Source organism: Falco rusticolus, chromosome 1 (assembly GCF_015220075.1).
Source record: "Falco rusticolus isolate bFalRus1 chromosome 1, bFalRus1.pri, whole genome shotgun sequence".
Lineage (NCBI taxonomy): Eukaryota > Metazoa > Chordata > Aves > Falconiformes > Falconidae > Falco > Falco rusticolus.
In genome coordinates, this window is record NC_051187.1 from 122,404,956 (window position 1) to 122,429,063 (window position 24,108).

At 40.1% G+C, this 24,108-nt stretch overlaps 1 protein-coding gene across 4 annotated transcripts in view; it reads left to right on the top strand.

The window, feature by feature from the left end:
- The first annotated feature begins 317 nt into the window (after positions 1 to 317).
- Positions 318 to 24,108, top strand: part of CFAP97 (cilia and flagella associated protein 97) — a 35,236-nt gene continuing 11,445 nt past the window's right edge. The window contains exons 1-3 of one of the 4 annotated variants that reach the window (XM_037398716.1): positions 318 to 426; positions 12,073 to 12,951; positions 13,041 to 13,112. In XM_037398716.1, the coding sequence (XP_037254613.1) occupies positions 12,093 to 12,951; positions 13,041 to 13,112 (931 nt within the window). In that variant the 5' untranslated portion in view covers positions 318 to 426; positions 12,073 to 12,092. Of the gene's footprint in view, positions 427 to 447; positions 686 to 12,072; positions 12,952 to 13,040; positions 13,113 to 24,108 lie in introns of those variants that run through there. The other 3 variants (XM_037398724.1, XM_037398732.1, XM_037398740.1) reach the window with 3 other exon arrangements.

Sequence of the window (24,108 nt, forward strand, 5' to 3'; positions counted from 1 at the left end):
CCCATCACCTCAGCCTGGGGCACTATCGCCTCAGCATATGACCCTGTCACCTCAGTCTGGGGACCTTCACCTCAGCACGCAGCCCCATCACCTCAAAACTGCAGCACCACCAGATCAGTCTGAGGCACCGTTACCTCAGCTTGGGGCACCACCACCTCAGCTTGGGGCACCACCACCTCAGCATGGGGCCCCATCGCCTCAGCGAGAGTCACAGCTCTCTCCCCCGTTCCCGCGGAGCTGAGAGGGGCGGGAAAAGAGCCTCCGCCACCGCCTCCCCGCTTGTCTCCCGCCCCCCTCAGGCACCGCCTTTCCCCGCCCGACGACGCGAGGGGCCGGCCCGGGCTGCGTAGGCGCCTGGCAGTCAAGCGGGAGCCGCAGCACTGCGCGGTTACCGCTTCCCGTTCTCTCTCTTCCGTGTGTGTGTGAGTGAGTATCCGCCCCGACTGCCTGCGCGGTTACTACAACAAAGCCGGGGGGGCAGGCAGCGGCTGCTGCGGCTTCCAGGGAGCTGCCGGCCCGGCCCGGTGGCGGTAGGGCCTCCGTGCGCCGTCTCGGGGGTGGCCGGTGCCTCCTCCCCCACGGAGGGTGCCGGGAGAGCCGGTACGCGGCGGTTGGGGGCGGCGGGAGCGGGAGCCGGGCGTTTTCCTCCCCCGCCTGTGGTAATCTTGTTGCCAGGTCAGAGAAGGTGGGGATGTGTTTTGTTTTTGATATATATACCTATATTATTTCTAATTATTTTATAGTTTATGTTTTTATTATTTTTTTAATTTGCTGTCTTTGGGTCCCTGCCGGAGTGACGTGTATCTAGGTGTCTCCCAGGCATGCTGTGCGTGCTCTATTTGGAGGGCTGCAGCTGGCCAGAGTTTAGTCATGCCGCTGTAATATGTATTTTACCCCCCACTTCAGTGCTGTGCCTGCCCTCTTTGCTCCGTGGGGGGATTGGAAAAGACCTGGGAGACTTTCTTCCAGGGCACTGGCCCTCGTTGGCTTTGGGAGCAAGCTGCTGCGTCGTGCGTGCCATCCTTAAAGTTACCGACTGGGAGGGACAGGTTGAAGCGATGCTTGAATAGAGTTTAGTGAAGTGTTGGGTTTAATTAGTGGGAATTAAGTCAGCTGAAATGATTGTCGTAAACGGCTTGCCTCAAGCGTGTTAAATCATCGCAATAGTCACGACTCTGCGGCTTCCTGGAGGCGCCGGTGCTGTAACGCGCCCTGCCGTGCGCGGGGCTGTGTTCTGCACCAGCAGTTCCCAAGGTGGGACTGTAGTTTGGAGAAAGAACCAGCCACCGAACCTCTTGGCCCCTGTGGGAATCGCAAAAGGGGTAATTGTAAATCCCGGGCCTTCCCGGGGGGTTGGTGCATCCCTCGCAGCAGAGCAGAGTACTGAATTCATGCAGAAGTGTCTCAGTGAGATGATACAACAAAAAGCAGTGTATGTTGCGCTCGTAAGGTTCTGGTTTTCTTTTTCTGGAGTTTTCACAGCATGTTAGGGGAATTGGCATTTTTAAGATACAGTTCAGCGTGGCTTATGGCGGGACGTAATTGAAGGTCGTGTAACTTTTATGCCTGGCTGAAGTTTTTCCCTTACAGTTCTGTTAAACACAATTTTTCAGAAACTGCTTTTATTATAATATGCAAATATTTATACTTGTTCATTCTTCCTATAGAACGTATACAAAAAGCACCTAGTGTTTGCATTTTGACATGCATATATTTTAAAATTGGTTAAAATTTCTGTGCGGTATTCATAGAAACAGCAGGAAAACTATGGGATGGAATGAACATAACAAATAGCAATGCTAAATTTCTTTTGTATCCCTGCTTTTGGTCTGTTATGGGGTGCTCAGTACAGAGCATAGTGTGTATGGTGCACACTTTTGATTCTATGGAAAAAACAGTTCTTTTTTTTTTTTTCTTTTTTGAATAAAGGCCATTACTGAAGTTGTTAATGGAGAGAGAACAAAATACCACAAGGATAAATTCTTTAGAGGAGCTATAAGTCATCATTATTAGACAGTTAGTCACCTGACATTAGCTTAAGAATTGGTTTGTAAAAATAATAAGCATTTTAAAATACAGTTTCCAACAGTTTGGACTTGGCTTTTGGAATGCTGCAAGTTCTCCCACCACTTTTTCCTGGGTTGTTTTTGCAGTGCGTATCTTGTTCCTTTGTATTTTCTCAGCCTAGATAATCCTTGTAGTGGCACAGAATAGAGACCAGAGAAAAGGAGAGAACAAGTAATTTGGGGACATACTCTTCTGGATGCTTAAAGCTTTTATGGCCTGTTTGGGTTTTGGTTTTGTAGTTGCCCGGGTTTAAAAGGGCACTTGGAGGGTCCCATGTTTCTCTGTAAGACTTACCTGGGCTCAGAGGGCCATCAGGACTGCAGACCCTGTTGAGGCTTTGAAAGTGTAATTGGCCGTTCCCTTTAGAGGCTTGACCCAGCAACACGTACAGGTGTGAGTCTTTCAAAGTTTGTGGGGTAGGTGGTTATATGGTCTTCTGTGGCATAGATAACAGGAGCATCTGCAGGCTTCTTAAGGTCTGCCCAGTTGTATGGCATCATAATATACCTAAAGCTTAGAGGTAAGAGTTTGAAAGTGAGTCAGTTCCTAGATGAGCCTGGGTATCCCCTTAAATTCATGAGAGATAGGTAGACTGTTACTATCACAGATGTACCTTAGTGCTTCCAACCAGAGCTGCTTTTTAAAGCTTTTGCATTCTTTGCTTCCTGGTCTTATGCTCAACCAAGACTGGTGATAGTAATGGTCTAAAACACAACCTGTGTTCCTTGGTTAAGATTTTTTTTTTTTTTCTATCCAGCAATCTCAGCTGATGTTTAAGTCACCATTCAATAATGGGTATTTGTCATTCTTGAAGGTTTTCATTACTGGAACTCTAGGAAACCCATATTACCTTGCATTTAAGGGGGCCCTGTGTTTTAGCATTTTATCTACTTTTCCCCACTGATGTTTTTCGTCTGAAAAAATTAACAGGTCATAAAAATACAATGCAAGAGAAGTTCTCGGGAGGCCTTTGCCTTATTTGCCCCCTACACTCATTCTGAGGAAACATAAATATACTTGGACTATTCCTAAGTGGTATTCAAGCTGTTCTTTATATAGTGATTTAGTGACTGAATTTCTGTCCTTTCCCGTGCTCATCTGTACCAGACCGTGCTTGTTCCTCTTACATAGAAGTAAGGAAATTACAAGAATTGCACCTTATTTTCAATGGCTGTGGAGAATGTGATCGTTACCTCTGTAAAACTGGATGTCTGTCCTACAAACTGTGATATTAGGTGTCATCTTGTGGTCACAAAATTTGTTATCTCTTTAATCTGTGTAGAAGCACATCTATGCAGTGTTGAGGGAAACGCTGATGACGTGCCTGTTTGGGCTGTCATGTCACCAAGTGTACTAAATCCGTAACATCAGAAGCACAAACAAACTTCTAGTTCAGTGAGCATTTCTGTTGTTGAAGTTCATGTGCCGCTTGTTAGGGATGGCCTGATACTTTGTGGTATGCTGTGATTTATCTGCTGCTGAAGTCTGTCAGTGGTTTGCGAAGTGTACTTGCTTCCTTTGTGGTCCTGCCATCTATTTCAGGACTGGCTCAGGCAAATCCAGAAAATGCCAAGGTAAGTGGCATGTGCGTAGTATAGATGGTCAGCTCCTGGAGGAAAGTTTCAGTGCTCTTGAACTCTATTACAGACTTATTTTTGAGGTCTGGCTTCTCAACCAGTAGCAGATGGGTATCTGTGGATTATAAACATTTCTCGGCTGTACCTGTACTGCATGCAGTGAGTGAGGCAGGAACATAGGCTGGTCTGTTACAAGGTGAGAGTAGGGGGAAAGTTACTGTACAAATATGGGTGAAAGAATTGTTTCTCATTTACTTTTGAACTGTGATGAAAGAGTGGTTTTGTGCCTCCGTGTAGTTTCAAATGGGGAATGATCAGTGGTTTGAGAGCTTGGAGATGTACACAGAGACCTTTGCTGAGGTCTGTGCCACCCTTGGGTTGTACTTCTTGAGACAGTTGATAAAGATGTGAGTGTTGCTTACATGAAGTGATGTAGCCATTGTCATTTGGAAGATAGCAATACCTGACTCCCAACAGTCTGTAGCAACTGGTTGGTCTAGTCTCAGCAGATCCTAAGGGATCTGATGTTTGTCTGGTGTGCTTGAATCTTTAGGCAGGCATGCACAGGTAATCTGGTGCACCAGGACGATGGCACACAACTCCAGCCTTGACACATCAGGTATACTGAATTTTTGCTTTAATAAGAAGAATTGTTTTCCTTTTTCTTGCACGCCATTGTGGACTGCCGTGCCAAATTCATTTCCTTCAGTTGTGGATACCTGGTTGGATGCGTGCTGTCTCAATATTTAAATCTTGATATCTGGCAGAAATACTGTGTGTAGATCTTTACCAGTACAGTAGGAATGAGAAAACTCAGCTCTCTTTTACCTTCCTCTTCACTCTCAATAGCTGGCAGTAGAGTCTGTCCTTTTCTGAGCTTTTCATGCCAGTATACAAATAACTTTGCCACCGGGAACTGTTGAACATCTGTCTGTGACTGAAAGACTGTGGCTTGGGTCACTTCTGAGAAGGGTCAATGCCTGTGACCAGTTTCCCGCTAGCATCTTACTGCCTTTTGGTCCCTGAGGTAGCTGGAGGTGGGATTCTTTCAGGCAGCGAGAAACGGTGTATGGCAGTAGGCCCGTGAGACTTTGATGTGGGTGGTGCCACTTAAGCTTGTAAGGATGGAGGGCCTTGTGAAGGAAATCCTTCCAGAAGCTGCTGATACTTTCATCAACCAACGTATGATTTGTTGTCTTTTATTTTTTATTTTAATTGTAAGCTGCTTCTGTTTCCTCTGGGTTTGGAGGGTTTGCTGGTTGTTTTCTTGGAATTCTGAGCAGTGAGTGAGTAGTCATGACCTGTTTAGACAGGTCTGATGGCCCATCGTTTAAGCTCAGTAGTCTGCTGCCCAACCTTTCTGCTCATGAGGTCACAAGATGACTTTTGCTGAAGAGCAAACATTTAATGTGGTGTATACCAGCAAATTCCTAGATCAAAGATCCATGCCTCTCAGCATGATGTATTGCAGTTTGTCATAGTAGGAGAATGACTTATTTCTGGTCATTTCTTGCCTCCCCTCCACCCCCCTTTTTTTTCCTCTTTTGCTTCTCTGCCCACACCTCCACACCACTATCACCACCACTGCCCCTGCCTTGTACATTAACTTGAAAGCCTTGACCCTGCAGTCATCTAGGGTGCTCTGGTGGTCATGTGCTTGCATTTGCTACAACAGATGATGGGACTTGACTCTGTTCCAGAACTTTCTAGTGCTCATCTGTTGAATTGAATCCTTGCTTGAAATAGCTAGGAGACTCAGGGCTTTCTATTGGAATCCTTTTAAAAGGACTCTAAAGGGCTTTGGAGCATCTCCAGTGGGGCTGCGTCTGGAGACAGAACTGCTGTTCTGAGAGTTAACTTGTCGTAGATTTGGGAGTTACTAAACTGTATCTTTCAGCATACAGGGAAAAAGTCTTCCTTTGTGTCCAGTAGAGAGAACCAGGGCAAAAAACCCAAACCAAAACAAACAAAGCAAGCAAACAAAAAAACTCAAGAAGAGGAAAAAGGGCAAGTTGCGTATATTGACCCCATAAATTTGAAGTAGCAGGTCTTCCCTCCTTCCTCTTCTGTAGACAGGCACAGAGAATCAGCTGGACAAGTGGTTTGAGGTACACTGGAAACAATACTAGTTCTGATCTGAGCTTGAATTAGGTCCTGTCAGATCTGGTCTGTAAGGGATGAATGGTGGTTCTGCGGCCTGTTCAGATTACTGAGTTCAGGCACAAATCTACTACAGTCTTACGAGCCAACAAGTTTGTAATGAATCAGTAGTAAATACTTACATGCAGGTTGTAATCTGAGCACAGGGATTCATTCCCATGTAGTTATATCTGGGTGGTTCATCAACAGTGATGTGATTACCTGTAGCTGAACAGAGCCAGATTTTTTTTGGAGGTGCACCATGAAAGAACAAAGGCTAACAGTTGCATGATGTGATGCAAAAAATTCTGGTTAAAGAAAAAAAAATTCACAGTGAGGGTTGTTAAGCACTGAAGCAGATGCCCACATAGGATGTGAAGTGTTCATCCTTGGGAGTTTTTGAAAACTTCGTTGTACAAGGAAGGCCCAGAGCAAAACGAAATCCAACTTGAAGGTGACCCAGCTTTTAGCAGTGGACTGAGGTGGATAATGTTCAGAGCATCCCTTCCAACCTAAATGTTTCAGATTCTAATTCCAGCTCCTGTCTGCTTTGTAGCGTTTTGCAGAATAATTTGTCTGTGCCTCAACCAGCCCTTCCACCTCAGGGTGTAGGAACAGCTCTAGGGCAGGGTGTATAACCGTGTGGAGGAGCAGAGCTTGTATAGGTTTGTAGTGTTGGGGTTTATTGTGAGCTGGGGTTGAGGCCTTGGGTTTTATAGATTGGTTGTGAACCAGTCACGGTTTGGATTGGGGAAATTGGTAACCAAGTTTGGAGAGCATATGGTGTGCAGAACAGATATAGCAGGTACTGTGCTTTGAGCTTGGAAAACTAGAATATCTACTGAACAGGCTGGCTTTTTCATTCATTGGAGGTTTCCCTCAAGGGAGATAGTTTACTGAGAGGTGTATTTCCACCTTTGCGTGCTTTGTTGTTTCTTAGTAGCAGAAATAAAAGCTTTCATTAAAGAGATGGTAGGTATAGGCTTGGTATGCATGGTTTGTCACCTGGCTGGAAGCAGCTGCACTAGTTGATCTTTACCACTGTTGATTGTATCTGAGAACAAACTAAGTTTTGGGTTAGTCTTTTACAGGTTTTGAGACTTGTTTCCTCTCTTTTAAACTAAACAAACCCCCCAGAAGCTGAACTTTTCTAGCTGTCTTAAAATTTTTATTGCTCTCTTCTACACATTTTCAAATTTGTCTTTTTGAATTATTAATTTATTTAAGCCTTAGCGAAAAATGAGGAAGGGAATGAGACAGAGGTGGGTGGGGTTTGACTAGTGTGTTTTCTACATAGTAATGTGTTTAATGATTGTTATTCTTGTAAATGTTAGTCAAATGATAATGTTTAGCATTTTCACCCTCCTTCAGGTTCACCATACAAAGAAGCGATTTGGCAGTCAGCAGGTTTAAGGGGGCAGGATCTCTTGACAGAGGGGCAATAATAAGTAAACAGGGGTGTTTGGAGTGTGCTAAAGAACATGTGCCATTGACGGTATAAATCTTTTTAATTAAAACACTTCAGCTTTCCAACCCCTTAGCTCTCAAAACACTTGTTTCTGCTCTCTGAGATCAGGAGGGTGGGTCCCTCTTCCGAAGAGGTAGAAATTTCCAGCTGAAAGGAGAGGTGCTATCTGTGGGAGCACTAATTGTATGGGCTGGGAGAAGGTTGCCTGCTTGTTTACTTCTTTCAGTGTGAATTATGCTTACAAAGCAAAACTAATAACCCTAAATCAGAAGGTGCCTTCTTGGAGCTGAATACGTTATTATTGCTCTGATACTTTACATATATATTTTTAATACATCCTAAGATGTCTGTTCCTTTTTGTTGCAGGAAACATATCGTTGACTCATCCTGAGAGTACCGTAGCTGTGCTGTATTATGACCTTTATGGTGATGCACAGTATGCACACAGTAACGTCAGAAATTTCTGTTTCAGCCCACAGCATGTGTAAGGGGCTTGTTTTCCACTTCTGTTAAATACCAGAATCTTAAGATGTCCTGAAATCACTTAGGGCCTTCAGAGGATGTATAGCATAGAAATTCAGTGTGGTGGTATTCTGGATGCTAGGAATTTGTATGTTACTAGATAGGGAAAAAAAACCCCCCAGCTTTCCTCTCCATATGGACTATCCTCTTCCGCAATTATGAAAGTAGAATGTTAAAAAGAAAAGAAAGTTGATCACTGCTTGTACTTTGTGTGGGTTTTTTTTCTTCTGTGGCTTATTTCAGTACTCTAATGTACGTATTGCAGCTAGCCTGCATTTAGAAAAGTGAAAGATTGATTGGATAACTGTTAAAGTTTAACCAAGGTTAAAACGCCTTGAATCTTTCAGTAGGTAATTAATGCACTTTGTGTTAGTTCCCAACATTCAAAAAATGTTATTAAAAGGCAGTATATGCTGTTTGAATATGCAGTATATTCAAACACAAAACCACATCTAAACCTGTATCCTCACTGTATCACCTTTTATGTACTATCCTACCTTCGTATAAGGTACTTTATACTGCTGCCATGCCTAAAGGCCTGCTGTTAGGCATTACCTACAAAAATATTTTGGTGCTGTAGCTGGCGGGTTTGTAGTTGGCAGGGGAAGATCACTCTGTTTAGCATGAATAAGATCTTGATCTTTGTTTAATGTTGAGGGAGGATGTCAGAATGCTGCTTGTCCTTTGGGCAGTGCAGCAGCTGGCAGGGGTTGGCCTGTACAGGAGCTGAGTGGTCATTGCTTTTGCAGTTGTCTGGCTGGTAAGAACGTGGATGTGGTCTCAGTCAGATGCTCGGTGCATCAAGCTCTTGACCAGAAAGTGTGGGTCCCTACTTTCCTGGCAGCCAGACTGCATGTTCTCCTTGGCTGTTTGGCTGCTTTGTGATCTTAAATGGGTCAAGCTTGGTGTTTACAGGCAAAGGGATTAAAAAGTGGTATAAACTAGGAGGAACTGTCGTGAGGAAGAGACAAAGACGGAAGGGTGCCCTTGGCTGTGGTAATGGATGGGTGTTACAGTTACGAAAAAATAGGGGGAGAGAGGTAGAGAATTATGCGGGGGGAGGAAATACTGCAGTACAAGGAGGTATGGCAAATAGTTAATGGCCAACCATTAATAATGGCTCATTTGAGTTAATCTATTTGTGTTAGAAGGTTTCATGGCAGAAAGCCACAGAAAACTTTTTTTTTGGTAAATAAATACAATGGTCATTAGAATTAGCAGTTAATGACAAGTATTTGACTCTAATGAAAAGTTTTCTTGGGATTTCAGAATATCACTTGTTGATTCTGTATTTTAACAATTGATAGCGTAGCAGAACTAAGCACTTCTCACAGAAATAAAATTACACTCTGCCCTGTATATAAAGAGGGGGATGGTGTGTGTGCACACATAGCCAATTTATTACTTTGGGCGTGATTTATCAGCGAAATTGCATTTTCTGTGTTGTTGCTTCTTGGCAAATTCCAGCTCCCTTAAAGACATTCTAGTTCACGAGGGGAATAGGAACCAAGAATGCCATCCCTTCATTTATTTCTTCTTGTTTGTTTTTAATGGAAACTACAAAATGAATTAATGTTTAGTTTTTGAATGATTAAGAGTGTCGGTGAAATAAATTGACCAACACAGCATGTCTGTTTTCCATTAAGATCAAGGCTAAAGTCTTTAGGGGGTTGTGCCGGAAAAGTGGAAGAGGCATTTGGCAATGAAATGACTGGTGTTACAGCTGCTACTCCTTGGGCAGTCAGACTGCTAAACTGCATGTCTCCTGTAGCAGTGGTTGCTGTCCATGAATCGGTTATGGCTCAGCCTTCACGGGAAACAGCCCACTGGCAGGTAGGCTATCGCTGAGGCATGCGGAGTGGGGAAGTTGTGCGCTCCTTGGCTGGTGCTAATGGTGGAGAGGAATGTGCAGCCTCCTTGCTATCTTTTATCAGCTTTTGCCACCATCTTGGGTTAAATCCCATCCTCACTTAAGAGATTGTGTGCAGAAAAGAGACATCTGAGAAGCTGTGGCGTGACCATGTATGATGTTTATAGCTGGTGAGATACTGTTAGTTTAGTCTTCTTTGCAGGAGTAGTGTTATTTTTATTTATATAGTAGTTACTTTTATTTCATAAAAATACATGGTTGTGTATATTACAGTCAACGCTTTATATTTCAAGCTGTACTAACTGGTTTGCATCCACCTGCAAAAACCTGGCTTTTGCTTTATCCCCTATGCTTTCACATGTACAACAGTGGTAACAGTGTATCAAGTCAATGTGTTTTGAGACAACTGAAATACACCAAATGCCTATTTTACCATTCAGTCATAATCTGTCTGAAGCTACAAACTGGTGAGATGCTAGTGCTTTAAGTAATAAAAACCTTGCATCATGGACAAGAAAGGTTTTTGTTTTGTTTTTAACACTGTACTTGGTATATTCATTTTGTTCATAGAATTTACTTTGCCCAAGTTGTACTTGCTAAATAAATAATTCATGATCTATAGTCTACAGGTAATGCCAAAATTCTGCTTGGTTCCCTTCTGGTTTAGGTTACGTGAAGTAGAAAATGAAATGTAGATAATGTTTTACTCTTCTGATTATTTTTTTTCTATTGTGCATGTTTTAATATATTAAAATGCATTATCTTCTAGAAAGCTGCTCTAGAAAAACTTCCAAGAATTCACATGGCAGTTGGGCATTGCAGACTGTGCAAGCTGCCTGAAGCCAGGGGTCACAAGAAGTGGCATGTATATAAAAAATTTCTAAATTCCATGTAGCATTTGAAATTAAGAACTCCCAGGTGGTTTACTCCTTTGTTCTGTTGCTGTTGGAGGAGTTAGGTGCTTTAAAGAGTTTCTCTTTCAGTAGTACCAAAGCTGACCTCTGCTTCTATGGTTTAATAGCATTTTCAGCTTTATACAACACCTAACCTTATCAAGTCTTCTTCAGCTCTTTGGCTTTGTGAATCTTAAACTATAGGAATTCCACACTTTCTGTTTTTAAGGTTTGTGTTGTGCTTTTTGTATTTGGGGTGCGTGCTTCAAATTCCTCTAAAACTGAGTTATTATTTGAGAAGTGGCAAAATAACTGAGTGACATAGACTTTTAAAAATTCCGTATTTTGAAGTAATTTTAGCTAGAAGCTTTCTTGGGAATAGTCTTGCAGTTTCAAAGCAAGTTTAGGAATTCCTTTTGCAGCTTTGTTTGCCATGGCAACAAACTATATGTGGTTTAAGGCAGACCCGCCATCTTGTAAAAGATTCTGGTTCTCCTGCCTCGTGTAGTTGCTTCCACTGCCTTTGGTTTTCTTGGTTCTACAGAGTGTTGCAAATAGGAGAAAAGTGCTGCTGGCTAGATGGGAACAGTCATTTTTGATACTAGCTAATTTTGTTTGGTTGTGGAGTGTTTGGGCTTTTGTATTTTAATTCTGTGTGTATCCTACTAATGAGTGGACACTTTCCTATTTCTCCTGCCACATGCATAGGATCTAACACCATATATTTTTGCAAGAAGTGTGACACAGTAGAAACGAGATTTGTAGAGCGAAACAGTTAGTGCTTAGGAAGTGATGTCTACTTTGTATGTATTTGGACTAGCCGTAATCTGGTTCCATGGGTTGAATGGTGACTGCTGGTTTAAGTGCCTAAGTTTTATGCATACAGCATGCTTTAAAGGTTAGTTTCATCTGAAAGAATCAAGTTTGCTCACTGTACGCAGTGTGAGTTAGAGGACTGTCAAGAAAAGCAGGCTCCTGATCAAACTAAAACATTGTCACTGACACACTGTACATGCTACAATTTAACCTACAGAGCCATGGATCTTTTGATGTAAATTGAAATTGTTCCTACTTAAAGTGGTGAAAATCTACAGCAGAATGGTTGCGTCAGCCAAGACAATGACCACCACACACAAACAAGGTTTTAAATATAAAACCCAAACTAATGATAGCTCACTAGTGGCTCTAGCTTAAAGGGACACAAGAAAACACTTCAGTTGCTCATTTATAATATTTAAGACTCCTTAGCTGCTAACAGTGTTTGACTAATTTCCTTAGGAGTAAAAGTTTTGAAATCATGATGGCTTTTGTTGTCTTAAAGGAAAGCGTTTCAGTCTAACATGTAAGCTGTGTGTGATAAGGTGGCACTAAATTTCTCTATAGAACTCACTACAGAGTTGTCCCTAGCAACATAACGTTAATTTCAGAACTGTAAATTACTAGAGCTAGAAGAGTAAAGAACAAAACTGATATACTGAAAGTGTAGTTGGATCTGTTCTTATGCTAACCTTCGGAAACTTTTTGTGATGGTTGCAGGTGGCTCTTCCTATTTCACTATGGACTGCTTTGAAGATATATCGGATGGTGAAGTGGATCATGCTTTCTTTGACAGTGATTTTGAGGAAGAGAAAAAGAAAGCTGAAGAAAATGGTGAATGCATAGAGAAAGGAAGTACAAAGGCAGCTCTTGCGGGCCCTGATTTGGTTTCTAGTTTAAAGGATGCGAAGTGTTGTGAGGAGGAAAGTGAAGAAAGGCAGGAAGATTTGCGAAAGGATCAGTCCCTAGAAAATAGCACAGATCATCCTGGAGATGCTTCATCTTTACCAGTTTCTACAGTTGCGGAGAATGCAGATACATTTCAAGTGACATCTGTAGCAAGTAGGGGAACACAGGAGACTATTCCTGCTGGTATCCCCAAAATAGTTAAAGAAGGTGAAGAAGATTACTATACAGATGAAGAAGATAGTAGTGATGACGGCAAAACCCAGAAGATTAGACCAAAGTCAGCTAAGCAGTCAAACAACATAAAGAAGGCTAGCAAAAAATATACTAATACCAGCTCTTCTTCCTCTTCTTCCTCCTCCTCCTCCTCCTCCTCATCCTCAAGCTCAGATACAGATTGTTCTGATACAGATTCCGACAGCTGTTTATCAGATTCATCTCATTCTTCCTCAAAGAGAAATGCTTGTAGAAATGCTCTTCTGTCTCCAAAGCAAAAATTCAAGTCGGCAATGAAATTAGCAGAAGGAAAACCAAAGCTTGGTGACTACTTGGAGGAGTCTGAAGACACAGTGACTGATGTAACACCTCTGTCAACTCCAGACATCAGTCCTATCCAGTCTTTTGAACTTGCAGCTTCAAATGATAAGAAACTAAAAATAAAGAGGCAGGAAAATGTGAACCAAGAATTATATGGTAATTTTCAAGAATTTAAGTACAACACAAAATTTGTAAAACCAATGGGGCTGGGAAATCCAATCTTATATCTGTATTTTTTTCATTAGATTCCGAGTTTGATCGCAGATATAGTCGAAAAGTCTTGCATGATGCCATGGACCTGAATCAGCTTTTGAAAGGTGACTTCTAAATTATTTTTTTTTGCAAAGTATGACATCTGTATATTATTGGGAACAATTGAGTTCTAATAGAAGAGAATGAGGTTTTAATGTGCCACGTCTATTCCTAAAACTGGCTTGTGATGAAGCTGCATTGATCAAATTCTTTGAATTCTTATTTATGTAGCTAGTACTCATTCTGCCGTGGAAAGAAGCAGCATGTGTTGGTATGCGTATACCTAGAATTAAGATATATAGATGGGGTGAATCTCTAAAAAAGATTTGTTGTATTAACAAACTGAATGATAAAACTGCAAGTGTGTTTTGAGAAATGAGAGTTTTCTGGACTATACCACAACTTACAATCTAAATTCAAACACCAACCTTTCTGATAAAGTGCTGAGTTATCAACCTTCCAAATTGAAAGGCAATCCGAAACTACATTGTATGATAAATAGTATTCATATTTAAACTTCTGGTACCTTTTTGATAATGAAACAGAATTAATTGAAATTCTTTTTCTGGAGTGTCTGCCTTCTAAAATACCATAAAGTGGAGTAAAGGTATTTTAAAGAGAAAAATAACAGATAATCTTTACTAAAACTTAAGTGGTTTCTTCTTAAATAGATTTAAATCTTAATAATGAAGTCTAAGAGAGTGAACTTGGAATCTCTTTCACTGCATTCATTGCAAACCTTAATTGTATGGGGTGAGAATGCATTGGATGATCTCAAGGGCATATTTTAAGGTCTATACAGTGCTTTTGCACTTGTTTTCATGGCCCAGTTTTCAGTAGTAAAATCTATAGTATAAAAGAGACTTGGCTCAAGAAATCTGCTGACCTCAGGTGAGGAAAGCCTCTTACACTTTGTCTGGTACTTTTCAACCCAAGTTTGCTGTATTGTGGTAGGTCTGGCATGAATAAAACTGTGTTGACTGTCTTCTCTTTGCACCTTGCCAGGCTAAGCCTCTAGTGAGTAAGAATTCAAAATATATTGTGTGCATCATTTAACTTTCCTATGAGTAGAAATGAGGATTTTACTTACATGGAAATTTTTCTGATGGTAAGAAAAGCAGAGCTAGCCATCCAGAAAGGTAGAGCCGATTCTCATCTCTGGCACTCCTTGTGCTCCAGCAACTCTTTCATACTAGAAAAGGCTCCAACCACTTGTCAAATCATGATGTTAGAAGAGTTGTTGCTAGGCAATTGAAATTATGGTGTCCTACATCTTTATTTGTTCTCTGATAGCAAGAAGCTATTTAATAACTGGTGATTATGGAAGGATTAATCTCATCCCCAAAACAAATGGGCATTAGAGCTCAGAGTACGTATACTCAGAGATGAATCTCTGTTTGGGGGCAGGTGGTGGTGGTAAGAATTTTTTCCCCAAACTGAAAACCAATTCTAAATAACAATAGTAAAGATTGAGTAATGAGAGGTACAATTCATATCGTCTGACAGCTAATGTTCCTGATTTACATGTATATTACTCCTAAGTGCCTCCCTAAATTTGCAAGCACAGCATAGCTTAATTACTTCGAGTATTTTGAGGTTTAAACGAGGAGGGATTATTAACGGTGGAAAGTAACTAACTAGTCTGGGAAAATAGGAGCTAATCATATTCTGAGTTATTGCTTCCAGTTTTTCCATACTCATGTAAAATAAAAACAAACCCCGCTCCATCCCCAGCCTGCATTGAATGTTCATTGGAACTGCATAGGCATGAACACTGTCAAGCGAGAACAGTATAAACCCAGGCCTGAGTGCGTGAAGCTGTATTTAAATGATCATCAGAATGTCTCAGATTTGGTTTTGAAGTATAATAATCTACCAGTAATCTATACTGATGAAGCATTCCATTTGAGATTTTTGTCAAATATGCTTGTAATATAGCTGGGCCTAAGCATTTACATCAGTTACGTGAGTTTAATTTCCCAAGGTCCCCAGAAACTGGCAGAATGTCAGTGTGATCTGTTACTTGTTGTTTCTAGGGGGCATGCAGTAATTCTGTACAATTCTGTGCATTGGTAATGTGATCATTTGGGAAGAAGACTAGAATCTCTTCAGTTAAAAAAGACTCACAAGAACAGAGAAAGGGAAGAAATCTGTTAAAAGCTGCATGGTGTTCAAAGAACAAGTTTTGGACTAGAACAAGAATCTGGTTATTAAGCAGCAAGGTAGCTTGTGTATCTTAAAACAATTGATTTTAAGCATTTAGAAAAAATGTTGCAGTTAAATGAAAAAAGAGTTGAAATAAGTTTTCCTTTATATTATATGCTCTTGTGTGTGATATATATTTGTGCTCATATGGCAAACTACTCATTTTTTATGAGCATTTAAAACAATAATATTTAGATTAAAAAATTTATCATGCCCTTATATCTCCTAAAGCTATGCTTGTTCTTGATAGAAGCCAAATTGTAAATGATGCTGTTCTGAATAACTTAAACTCACAAATAACAGTTAGTTGGCAAACTCAATAGTCTCCATGCTCTGTATATTGCACTTTGAATGGGTATTGCTGTGCAGCATTATCACTGGTTTTAGAATATTCTTTAGTGGCTAGAACTCTGAACAAGAGATCCATAAAGATAAGTGATAACACTTGGTTACTACATCAGGAAGTTGTCATTTTATGTACCAGGTGCTGCAACTTGCTGTGCAGTCTCCGGTCACCCTATGGAAAATAATTGAACTACTTTTAGTCTAAGTGGCAGAAATCTACTTGGTAACTGTAGCTGGGGGTGACGTGAGGATTATGCTTGAAAACTGGGGAGAAGCAAGTTCTGCATGTTGCCAAAGTCAAAGCATGTGAATGTGGTCCTTACATTGGCATTTATTAGACAGGAGTCAAACCCTGTTTCAAAGGGAAGGATGAAGTACAAAAAACCATGCGGTTTTCAGCACTTGCAGGTTGTATGGCTGAGTTGGCATGGCTTTGTGCACGTGCTGATGTGGGAGGAGCGTGTGAACAATAGAGCAGACTTGAGAGCAGATGCAGCATGAAGGAAGACAGATAAACACATGTAGTGAAGAAATTGTGGAGCTGATGTATCTGTGAGCTACAACGTTAAGGTATGGGGTGCACACTCACGGTGTTTCAGATGTAAGGAGCCCACAGTTTGCAGTGGGAACGGCATCAGTAGAAACTGCAGGCATGTTTGTGCTTTCCATGTGAAAGCAGAGATGGTGCAGGGTAGGTCGTTAAACTCAACTTTTTGGGTCAGTTTCTGTTGCTTGTTTCCAAATCGCTCCAGTGCAGTGTCTGATGCTCTGTTCAGAGTTGCTTGGGAGTTCAGGGAGCACCTCTCTGCAGCATCCTCCTTGAGGAGCAGAGCCTGCCCCACTCACGTGTACTGAAGCCCTGAAGCCGCAGAGCCTGCGGTACTAAAGCCAGCTTGAATCATGTTATAATCTAGGTCCACCTGGACCGTGTTGCTAAAGTTACTGGACTTGGTGAGTAGCTATTAATCCTGCATTGTGCATAAAAGTTCTTGGGTTTATCTGCAATACTTTTTTGGTAGCTGTGAACTGCTGAAGTTTAATTGTTCTTGCTAGTGGTTTTTACTTCTGCTTATGAAAATCACTTGCTGTTTAGGTGGCGTGCTTATTTAAAATTTTTATCAATGCTAAATATAAGTCACTTGAATCCTCTTTTCTACAGACATAGAAGTTAATGTTTAGGAGGCTTGCATAACTTCAATACAATGAGAAGACTGATGTCATGTAGCTGTTGTCATTATGTTGTCTAAGGACTATTGTAGCACTGGAATCAGACAGCCACACTGCTTAGGAATTCAAGTATCTTATCAGCGTGGCCAAGAAGGTACTCACAATTTCAGTTACTCAACGTTGATAGGGTTCATATTGTACAGATCTTTCCGTACTCTTTACTTCTCTCTTTTTGCTACCTGCATGGGGAAAAAAAAAAAGTGTGATTATAATTTTTCAGGTGATAATACAGTTCTTCAGCTATTTCATGATGTTATGTAATTTTTTTGTATGTAATTCTTTTGTGAGTCAATGCTGTCTCTGCTATAAACCTTAAAGAACTTTCAGAAAATTAAAATAATAACTCAGAGCAATTTCAAAAGCTATAATAATAAATGTCAGAGTTATCTCCTTTGCTGTACACTTAAGTAATCTGAACACAAAAAGAGAACTAAATATGCCAATGCAAGGAAATTGGGAAAAAAAAATTGGTTTTGGAAGTACTTTCATGAAGCTCCCATGTTAGAAAGGTGGGAATAAAAAGATTGGAAAATCTTCTGGTGCTGTTTTGTTTGGTCTTATGTCTTGATGCAATGTCCCATGTAATTTTGAGGAATTGAGGTTATGTAGATAGAGAGATGGGTTAAGCGTACAAGTGAACTAAGAACTCGTCCATTTCCATCTTGTGCTACAGACTTGCTCTCTGTCTTCAGACAAGTCGCTTTATTTCTGTAGTTCAGAATACAGAGTTGTATGCTAAAAATGCTGTGTATCCATTTATCTGGGTTTATGTTGGGTATCAATAGTGCTAAAGAACTTAGCACTTCATGTTTTCTTTTCTGTAAAATGGGGTTGATACCTGCTTATTTTGCAGAAGTCTCTGTGAGAATTAGTCTGTAAATCCGTGGTGTTAGCTATTATTAACTTGAGGAGGTGGTGTGATGGGTTAAGTAGGACAGTGGGCCGTGGACTGAAGACCTGAATGCTATCCTTGAAGCTCTCGCTGACCTATATACTTTCTGATAAATCTCTCTGCCTCTTCCATGCCTTTGACTTTTCTGTTGTAAAATAGTCAAGAGCTCACTTCGTGAAAAGCACTGTGACATAAATACAATGATTATGAAAATAAAAGCTCTGTGTTTCTGAATAAAAGCTATTGTAGAAAACTAAATAGCTTCAGCAGAACATGTAGCAATTCTGTAACTTTTTTTTTTTTGCTATAATTTGTCACTCAGGAAATAGAATAAGCTTTTTGTAACTGGAATTTTCCCCTCTTAGGGTTATGTTATCTGTGTGCTCATTCATGCTGAACTAGTATATTTGTGGAGTAACTGTTAAACAGTATCTGAAATTAAAGCAAATTCTTATGTATGTACATAACACCCAAACTCTACAGTTGAACTAAATGTATAGTTTTTTCACTGAGTTTTTTAGTTTGTATGTTCAACGTTTTGAACTAATTGTGTGTGTATATATGTATACATTTGCATCGTTTTCACAAGTCTAGTAACTCATGTTGAGGTAGAAGAGCAATTACAGGCTTATTCTTATATTTAGAACTCGAAAACAGATTGAAAAAATCTTTGTAAAAAGAATCAGACTTTCCCAACACCCATAACAAAAAGTGTAATTTTGGGGAAGAAAAATTAGTTCTGCATCTGTAAGGTATCTGTTAGCTTTCTCATGACATCAGGAAATAACTAGCAGCTCTATTTAAGCATATTTAAAAAGGGAAAATTTATACTTGAAAAGCACATTCTTAAAAAAAATTATGAATTCTCTAAAATCCTTTTTAAAGAATTCTGTGAAATGAAATAATGGATATTTGAGGAAATATTTGTTTAGAGGTATTACATGGAAATAGTTTTAGCTTGCAACTATTAGACATTGATGAAGAACTGTGACTTAATCCTCTTACATTTTTCAGATGTGTTACAGATGTGGTAGTGGAGCAGTATAAAACAAAACAACAGGCAAATTCAAAAGTGTAAGCACTGAAGCACTTTGAATGCATTTTCCTCTACTAGGATTTAACTGGCATTATTTTAATTTTAGCGTTAATGCTGTTAGGACTGTTGTCTTAATGTATTTGACTTGCTAATTATCGTGTATTTTATATAAGATTTGGCCTTTCTCACTCTGCAAGGTCATTTCAATGCTTGCAAATTGAAAGCAATAAACAGCTTGCTTATTGCTTAAAAGAAAGTCAGGTGTCTCTCCATGGAAACCAGCTTTCATAGAAATCCTGTGAATACCAGCGAATTTTCTTTTCCTGTTTACTAATAAATGAGAAGGAGACTGCACACTGTGCAAGTCTTTATGCAAATGCTGGTGCTTGGTTATCCCCCTCCCTGAAATTACTGATTTATAGTCTGGCTGACAGTGAAGTGGTAAGTAGGGATTTATTTGAATTATTATGCACTGATAGAATATGAAGCTACATGTAAATAATTTTTAACTGTTCCAAGGCTTACAAACTCTTTGGAACCTTAAATTATGACCTTAAACTTTAGTGTTACCCCATGTTGTCATTGGCTACTGCAAAAAGTCTAATAAACCATTGAAACATGCATTGTGATTAAAGAGCAGCGTGGGTGCATTGCTGCATAAACCGTTGAAATAACTCTGAAACTCAGTTATTTGAGTTATACAATGCTAACTGTACCTGAAATACTTAATAGCATTTAGAATAAATGTATTTACCTTTTTACATGGGGTCTTGATTCCTTTTTGTTTGTTGGTGGTGAATTCGCTGTGATTTTGTAGGCATATGCTGACCTTGCTTAGACACACCTACGGCCTTTGTCAAGAAAACAAGGTTGTTGCCAGTTAACGTTAGAAATGCATTCAAGGCGTACTGGACACACATACCTGCTGTGGGTTACCTAATCTTCTGTTGTAGTAAGTGTGCAGAGAATAGGAGTATGATGCTGTATAAGTAGTACTTTGCAGAGTGCAGGTTGGACAGATTTTTAGCCTGGTAACTTTGGAACTAGTGGAAGCTATTACTACAGATTTGGAGTTCTGGGGTCAGAAGCCTTATTCTGGACTGTGGAAATAGTGTCACCTCTGCTTCAGGAAGACCGGCAGAACCTTTTGCTCACTGCTTCATTAGATTGCTGCTGCAGTTTATTTGACCATTGTTTAAGGTGTAGTGATTTCATGGATGTCCCCTGCCTTCTGCTTGGTTTTTTGGGGAACAAGCACTTACCCTGTAGTACTAGTGATCCTCTTTCAGCAGTTGACACAGTATGCATTCTGTTGCTTGGTTGTGTGTTTTTTTTTTTTTTCCTCCTAAACTTCAAACTCTACTGTTGCTCAGTTCCTAAGGAGATCAATGTTGCATTTGCTGTGGTTTAGAAAAGGTTACCTATAGATAGGTTTCAGTCAGTTATCATTTGTTTTGAAGCGGTGTTTGCAGCTTAAATTCTTCCTTAACATATTCTTAACTAAATAAAACACAACTCTAATTTATTAACTTAACATAGAATCATTTAGGTTAGAAAAGACCTTGAAGATAGAGTCCAACCATTAACCCAGCACTGCCAAGTCCACCACTAAATGATGTCCCTAAGTGCCACATCTACATGGTTTTGAAATACCTGCAGGGGTAGGGACTCAACAACAAACCAACTACTTTTTAATGTGTTGTCTGATCCAGTGCCTTGGTGTATTGCAGCACTGTTGCTGTGAAGAGCTACTTGTGAAATTTCAAATATGGTTCTTCCTTAGGTTGTACAGAAGGCTAACTATAAAAAGATAAGTTGAGGAACTGAAGAAACTAGTGAGGAACAAGAGAGTTTTAGATTGATCTTTTCACCCCATGCCCTTGAAGAAAATTTGCTGCTGCCTATGTTGTATCGGGTCTGAACTTTTGGTGCAAAATCAATGAGTCTTCTGTAATTCAACAATGTATCAAGAGATTAGTTGCTGGGTTTTGGCAGTCTTCTGCTCCAGCTTTGCTGAATAACTTGACAGCAGAACCTTCATCGTGACCTTAACAATCCTTTCACTTTATTAATATGTTTCTCTTGAGTTGTGACGAACTTGTTATCGCTGTTAGGGAGCCCTTAAACTCAAGGTTAACAGAAAGCTGTCTGCAATAGTAGTCAGTTTCTACACCAAGTATAAATAATAAATACCAGGCTAAGAATGAACAGCAGACTGAAGAGAGTGGGCTGATGTCTCTGTTCTGCCTGCTGCAAGTGGGAAAAACTGTCTTTGTGGTGAGCTGATAAAAGGTGTGGGTGAGACACTGCAGAAGGAAAATATATTGAAAGGAAAAAGATTAGCAGAGGCTAAGGAAAGGAGGAAGAAAGGAGAGGTGAATGAAGGAGGAAAAGTGTGTATGTTGGGGAGTGTGTGACTGAAGAAGCTGGAAGGTAAGAGTGAAGTTAGTAAAATTTTCTCATGCCTTACTCGCGCAAGTAGCAGCATCCAGTAGAGCAATGCATGGGAATGTACATAGATAACGTATCCACACTGTTTTAAGAGCTGTTAGTAAAATACCAGTGGTGTTTAATGTTACAGAAGTTGCATACCACTGCCCCTGAGGAGATCTGAGTGACAAATTAACACAGGGCTTGTTGAGCCCTGCGGGTAGCAATCGCTGCAGGCTTCCTTGAATCCTTATTTTTGAAAGCATTTACTGACCAGCATTGCGGGGAAAGGGAAAGGTGTTTGTTCCATGTCACTACTCTGGTTTTATTTTTTTATCACAGTTAACAGAGGTTTTCCAGAAAAATGAGCAAGTCAAAACATAAGTAATTACCTTGATGCTTATTTATTTCTAAGCATTTTTAATCTGTGTTTACTGGTTGTAGTTCATAGCTGCATCAAAAGAGTATACGCTCCTCACTGAAGTCTAGCCAGCTACCCTGTAGAGAATTAAAATGATCGTGTACCAGTGAAGACACGAAACCTGTATTTCTAATTAGAAATGTCCTCATTCAGAATGCTGTTGCTTTAAATGGAATTTGACTGGTTCACATCTTTCACAGAAAGAAAAGAGCTGTTTGGAATTTTCACTGACAGTTATTCAGAAGCTTAAATGTGTCTTGTACAGGACAGCATCATAATAGCATTGGTGCTACAAAGCTAGGTCAAGACTTCAGTTGAACAACTCAACTATTCTTTACCACTACCTGATTTCTGCTCTTGGATACGATGTGTGGTCTTGTTTAACCTGTGAGATGCTATGGTTGTAAGGCAGAAGATGAAATTACCTTTCATAGCTGTGTAATAATACAATTATCAATTAAGGGACACGATTTCTAGTTTCTTCTTCAGATGTCTGCTCAGATTACTTTCTTCCAGCTGTGTTCTGCAGTGCTGGTTTTGTATGTTCGCATAAGGACGTATTTAATTAATTTTTTTACTAAGAAAAATGCTGTAGCTTGATGTTACAGTGTGAATTGTGTGGCTCTAGTTATTGTCTGTACATTTCTTCTCATACCTTGTAGGTGTATCCAGATGAGTCTCATCCCAGGTTTGTCTCCTGAAATGGTGTTGATGGCTGTACATGTTTTCCCTTGAGAATAACTTCCTGAATTGTAAAAATGCTTTCAAAGACGTTTATACTCTATTAACCTGTTGGTTGGCACACTTGATCTGCACTAGTTTGCATTGTGTCTTGATTTTGAAATAATTTGCATCTCCTCTTGGCAAATTAAAACAGTATTTGCTAACGTGGATGCCTCAGCCTCACGGTTAGAGCTGCCTAGGGGCAGTTCTTGCCTATATTGGCTAGCATACTGACGGTGCACGCTTACTGATTTCCAGAGGGATTCTGAGTTCTGGATGCTGTTTCTAAATTTCTTCGACAGTAGCAATATTTTCTTGCATCGGTTCTGGAATAAACTCAGTTGAGATACTGCAAGACAGATTTAATTTCATTTTGTTTTGAAGTAAGAACACGCTCATCATTACTTGAGGTTTTTAAGCTATTAAAGGATGCCTTGGACATCCTTAGTTTAAAAATTGCCGATGTGAAAGTGTTTGCTGCAGAAATGTTACTGCATGCCTGCTTTTCTTTCTGCTTTGGGTGCTTGTTTTACTTACGTGGGGCTTTTAGGAGTAAGAGTGATGGGTATCTTCTGGAGACACTGTGATATGGGAGGAACATGGGGAATGGCTTGAGTAAGCCTTGCTTGCCTGTGTCTTAGCTCCAAAAATCTGTTTGATCTAACCTGGTATTGCCACCCCTGTACCGTCGTTAATGCAGTGGATTTGGGGGTAACGTGACAGCAAAGCTTTTAAAACAGTTGCTAGAAGATCTACTGCAGAGCTTTAGAAAGCAAAGGCTTAGAAGTAGGTCAATAGCAAAGCTCCAGTGGAACTATAATAAACATAACCAGATTTGGCGGAGAGTGAAGTTTTCAAGTTACTGTCTTGCAATTCTGCAAATCTGCCTTGCTGTATATTTATAAGTGTGCATTCTTTGTTCTTTTGTCTTGAAACCTCACATCCTGGTTTAACTTGTTGGGTTTTTTTACTGTTAAATTGCCAGGCCCCAGTAATTTTTCTTTTCTTATATGTGCTTATTCATTTCTCTCTATCCATTTAATTTAATTTTCATTTTTCCCTTTGCAATTCCTGCACCGATATGATGTAGGATTGCTTCAGGAGCAAAGGATCAACAAAATAACTTCAGGAAATGCATTATGTGTCTGAGTCATGCGTTTCCAAGTGTCAGTTTTCTGTCTGAAACATCATTTCTGCTCTGCTTCTCAGCTGAGACAGGTATTTTAGATAGCTTTGGAGTGAAGTTTAACTCTTTACATCTGACACATCTAAATACTAATTTATGGTTTAATTCTTGGTTACTTAAGTTATTTCTAGTCCTGGCTTCCTGAAGTTGTGTTTCCTATTGCTTGGAAGACTCCTCTGATGCTTATATTGGTACCACAAATGATACCACCATGGTGATGATTACGTTCAATGTTGTTTTAGTGCTGTATAACGGTAGCCCTGTTGGCATAGATATAGATAGATAGATATAATTGCCTGTACTGATTGCTGGTACCATAGTAACTACAGTAAAAATATTTCAGGACAGAAGCCTGAGCATATTGTGTTAGTGTAGAAGTTGCACAAGCATACTGGTAAGGGTAGAGATCAGGGGTGATCACGGTCGAAGCAGGGATCAGGAGAACTGACAGTGCAGAAGAAATGACAGCGCACATAAGGCTGACATATCTGTTACTTAAAAATCAGAATGTATTTTACGCAAATGCTTACAGGGTGTGTGCATATTGCTGATTCTTTTGTATCGCTCAGTTGTTTGCTGCATCTGTTCAACTCCTC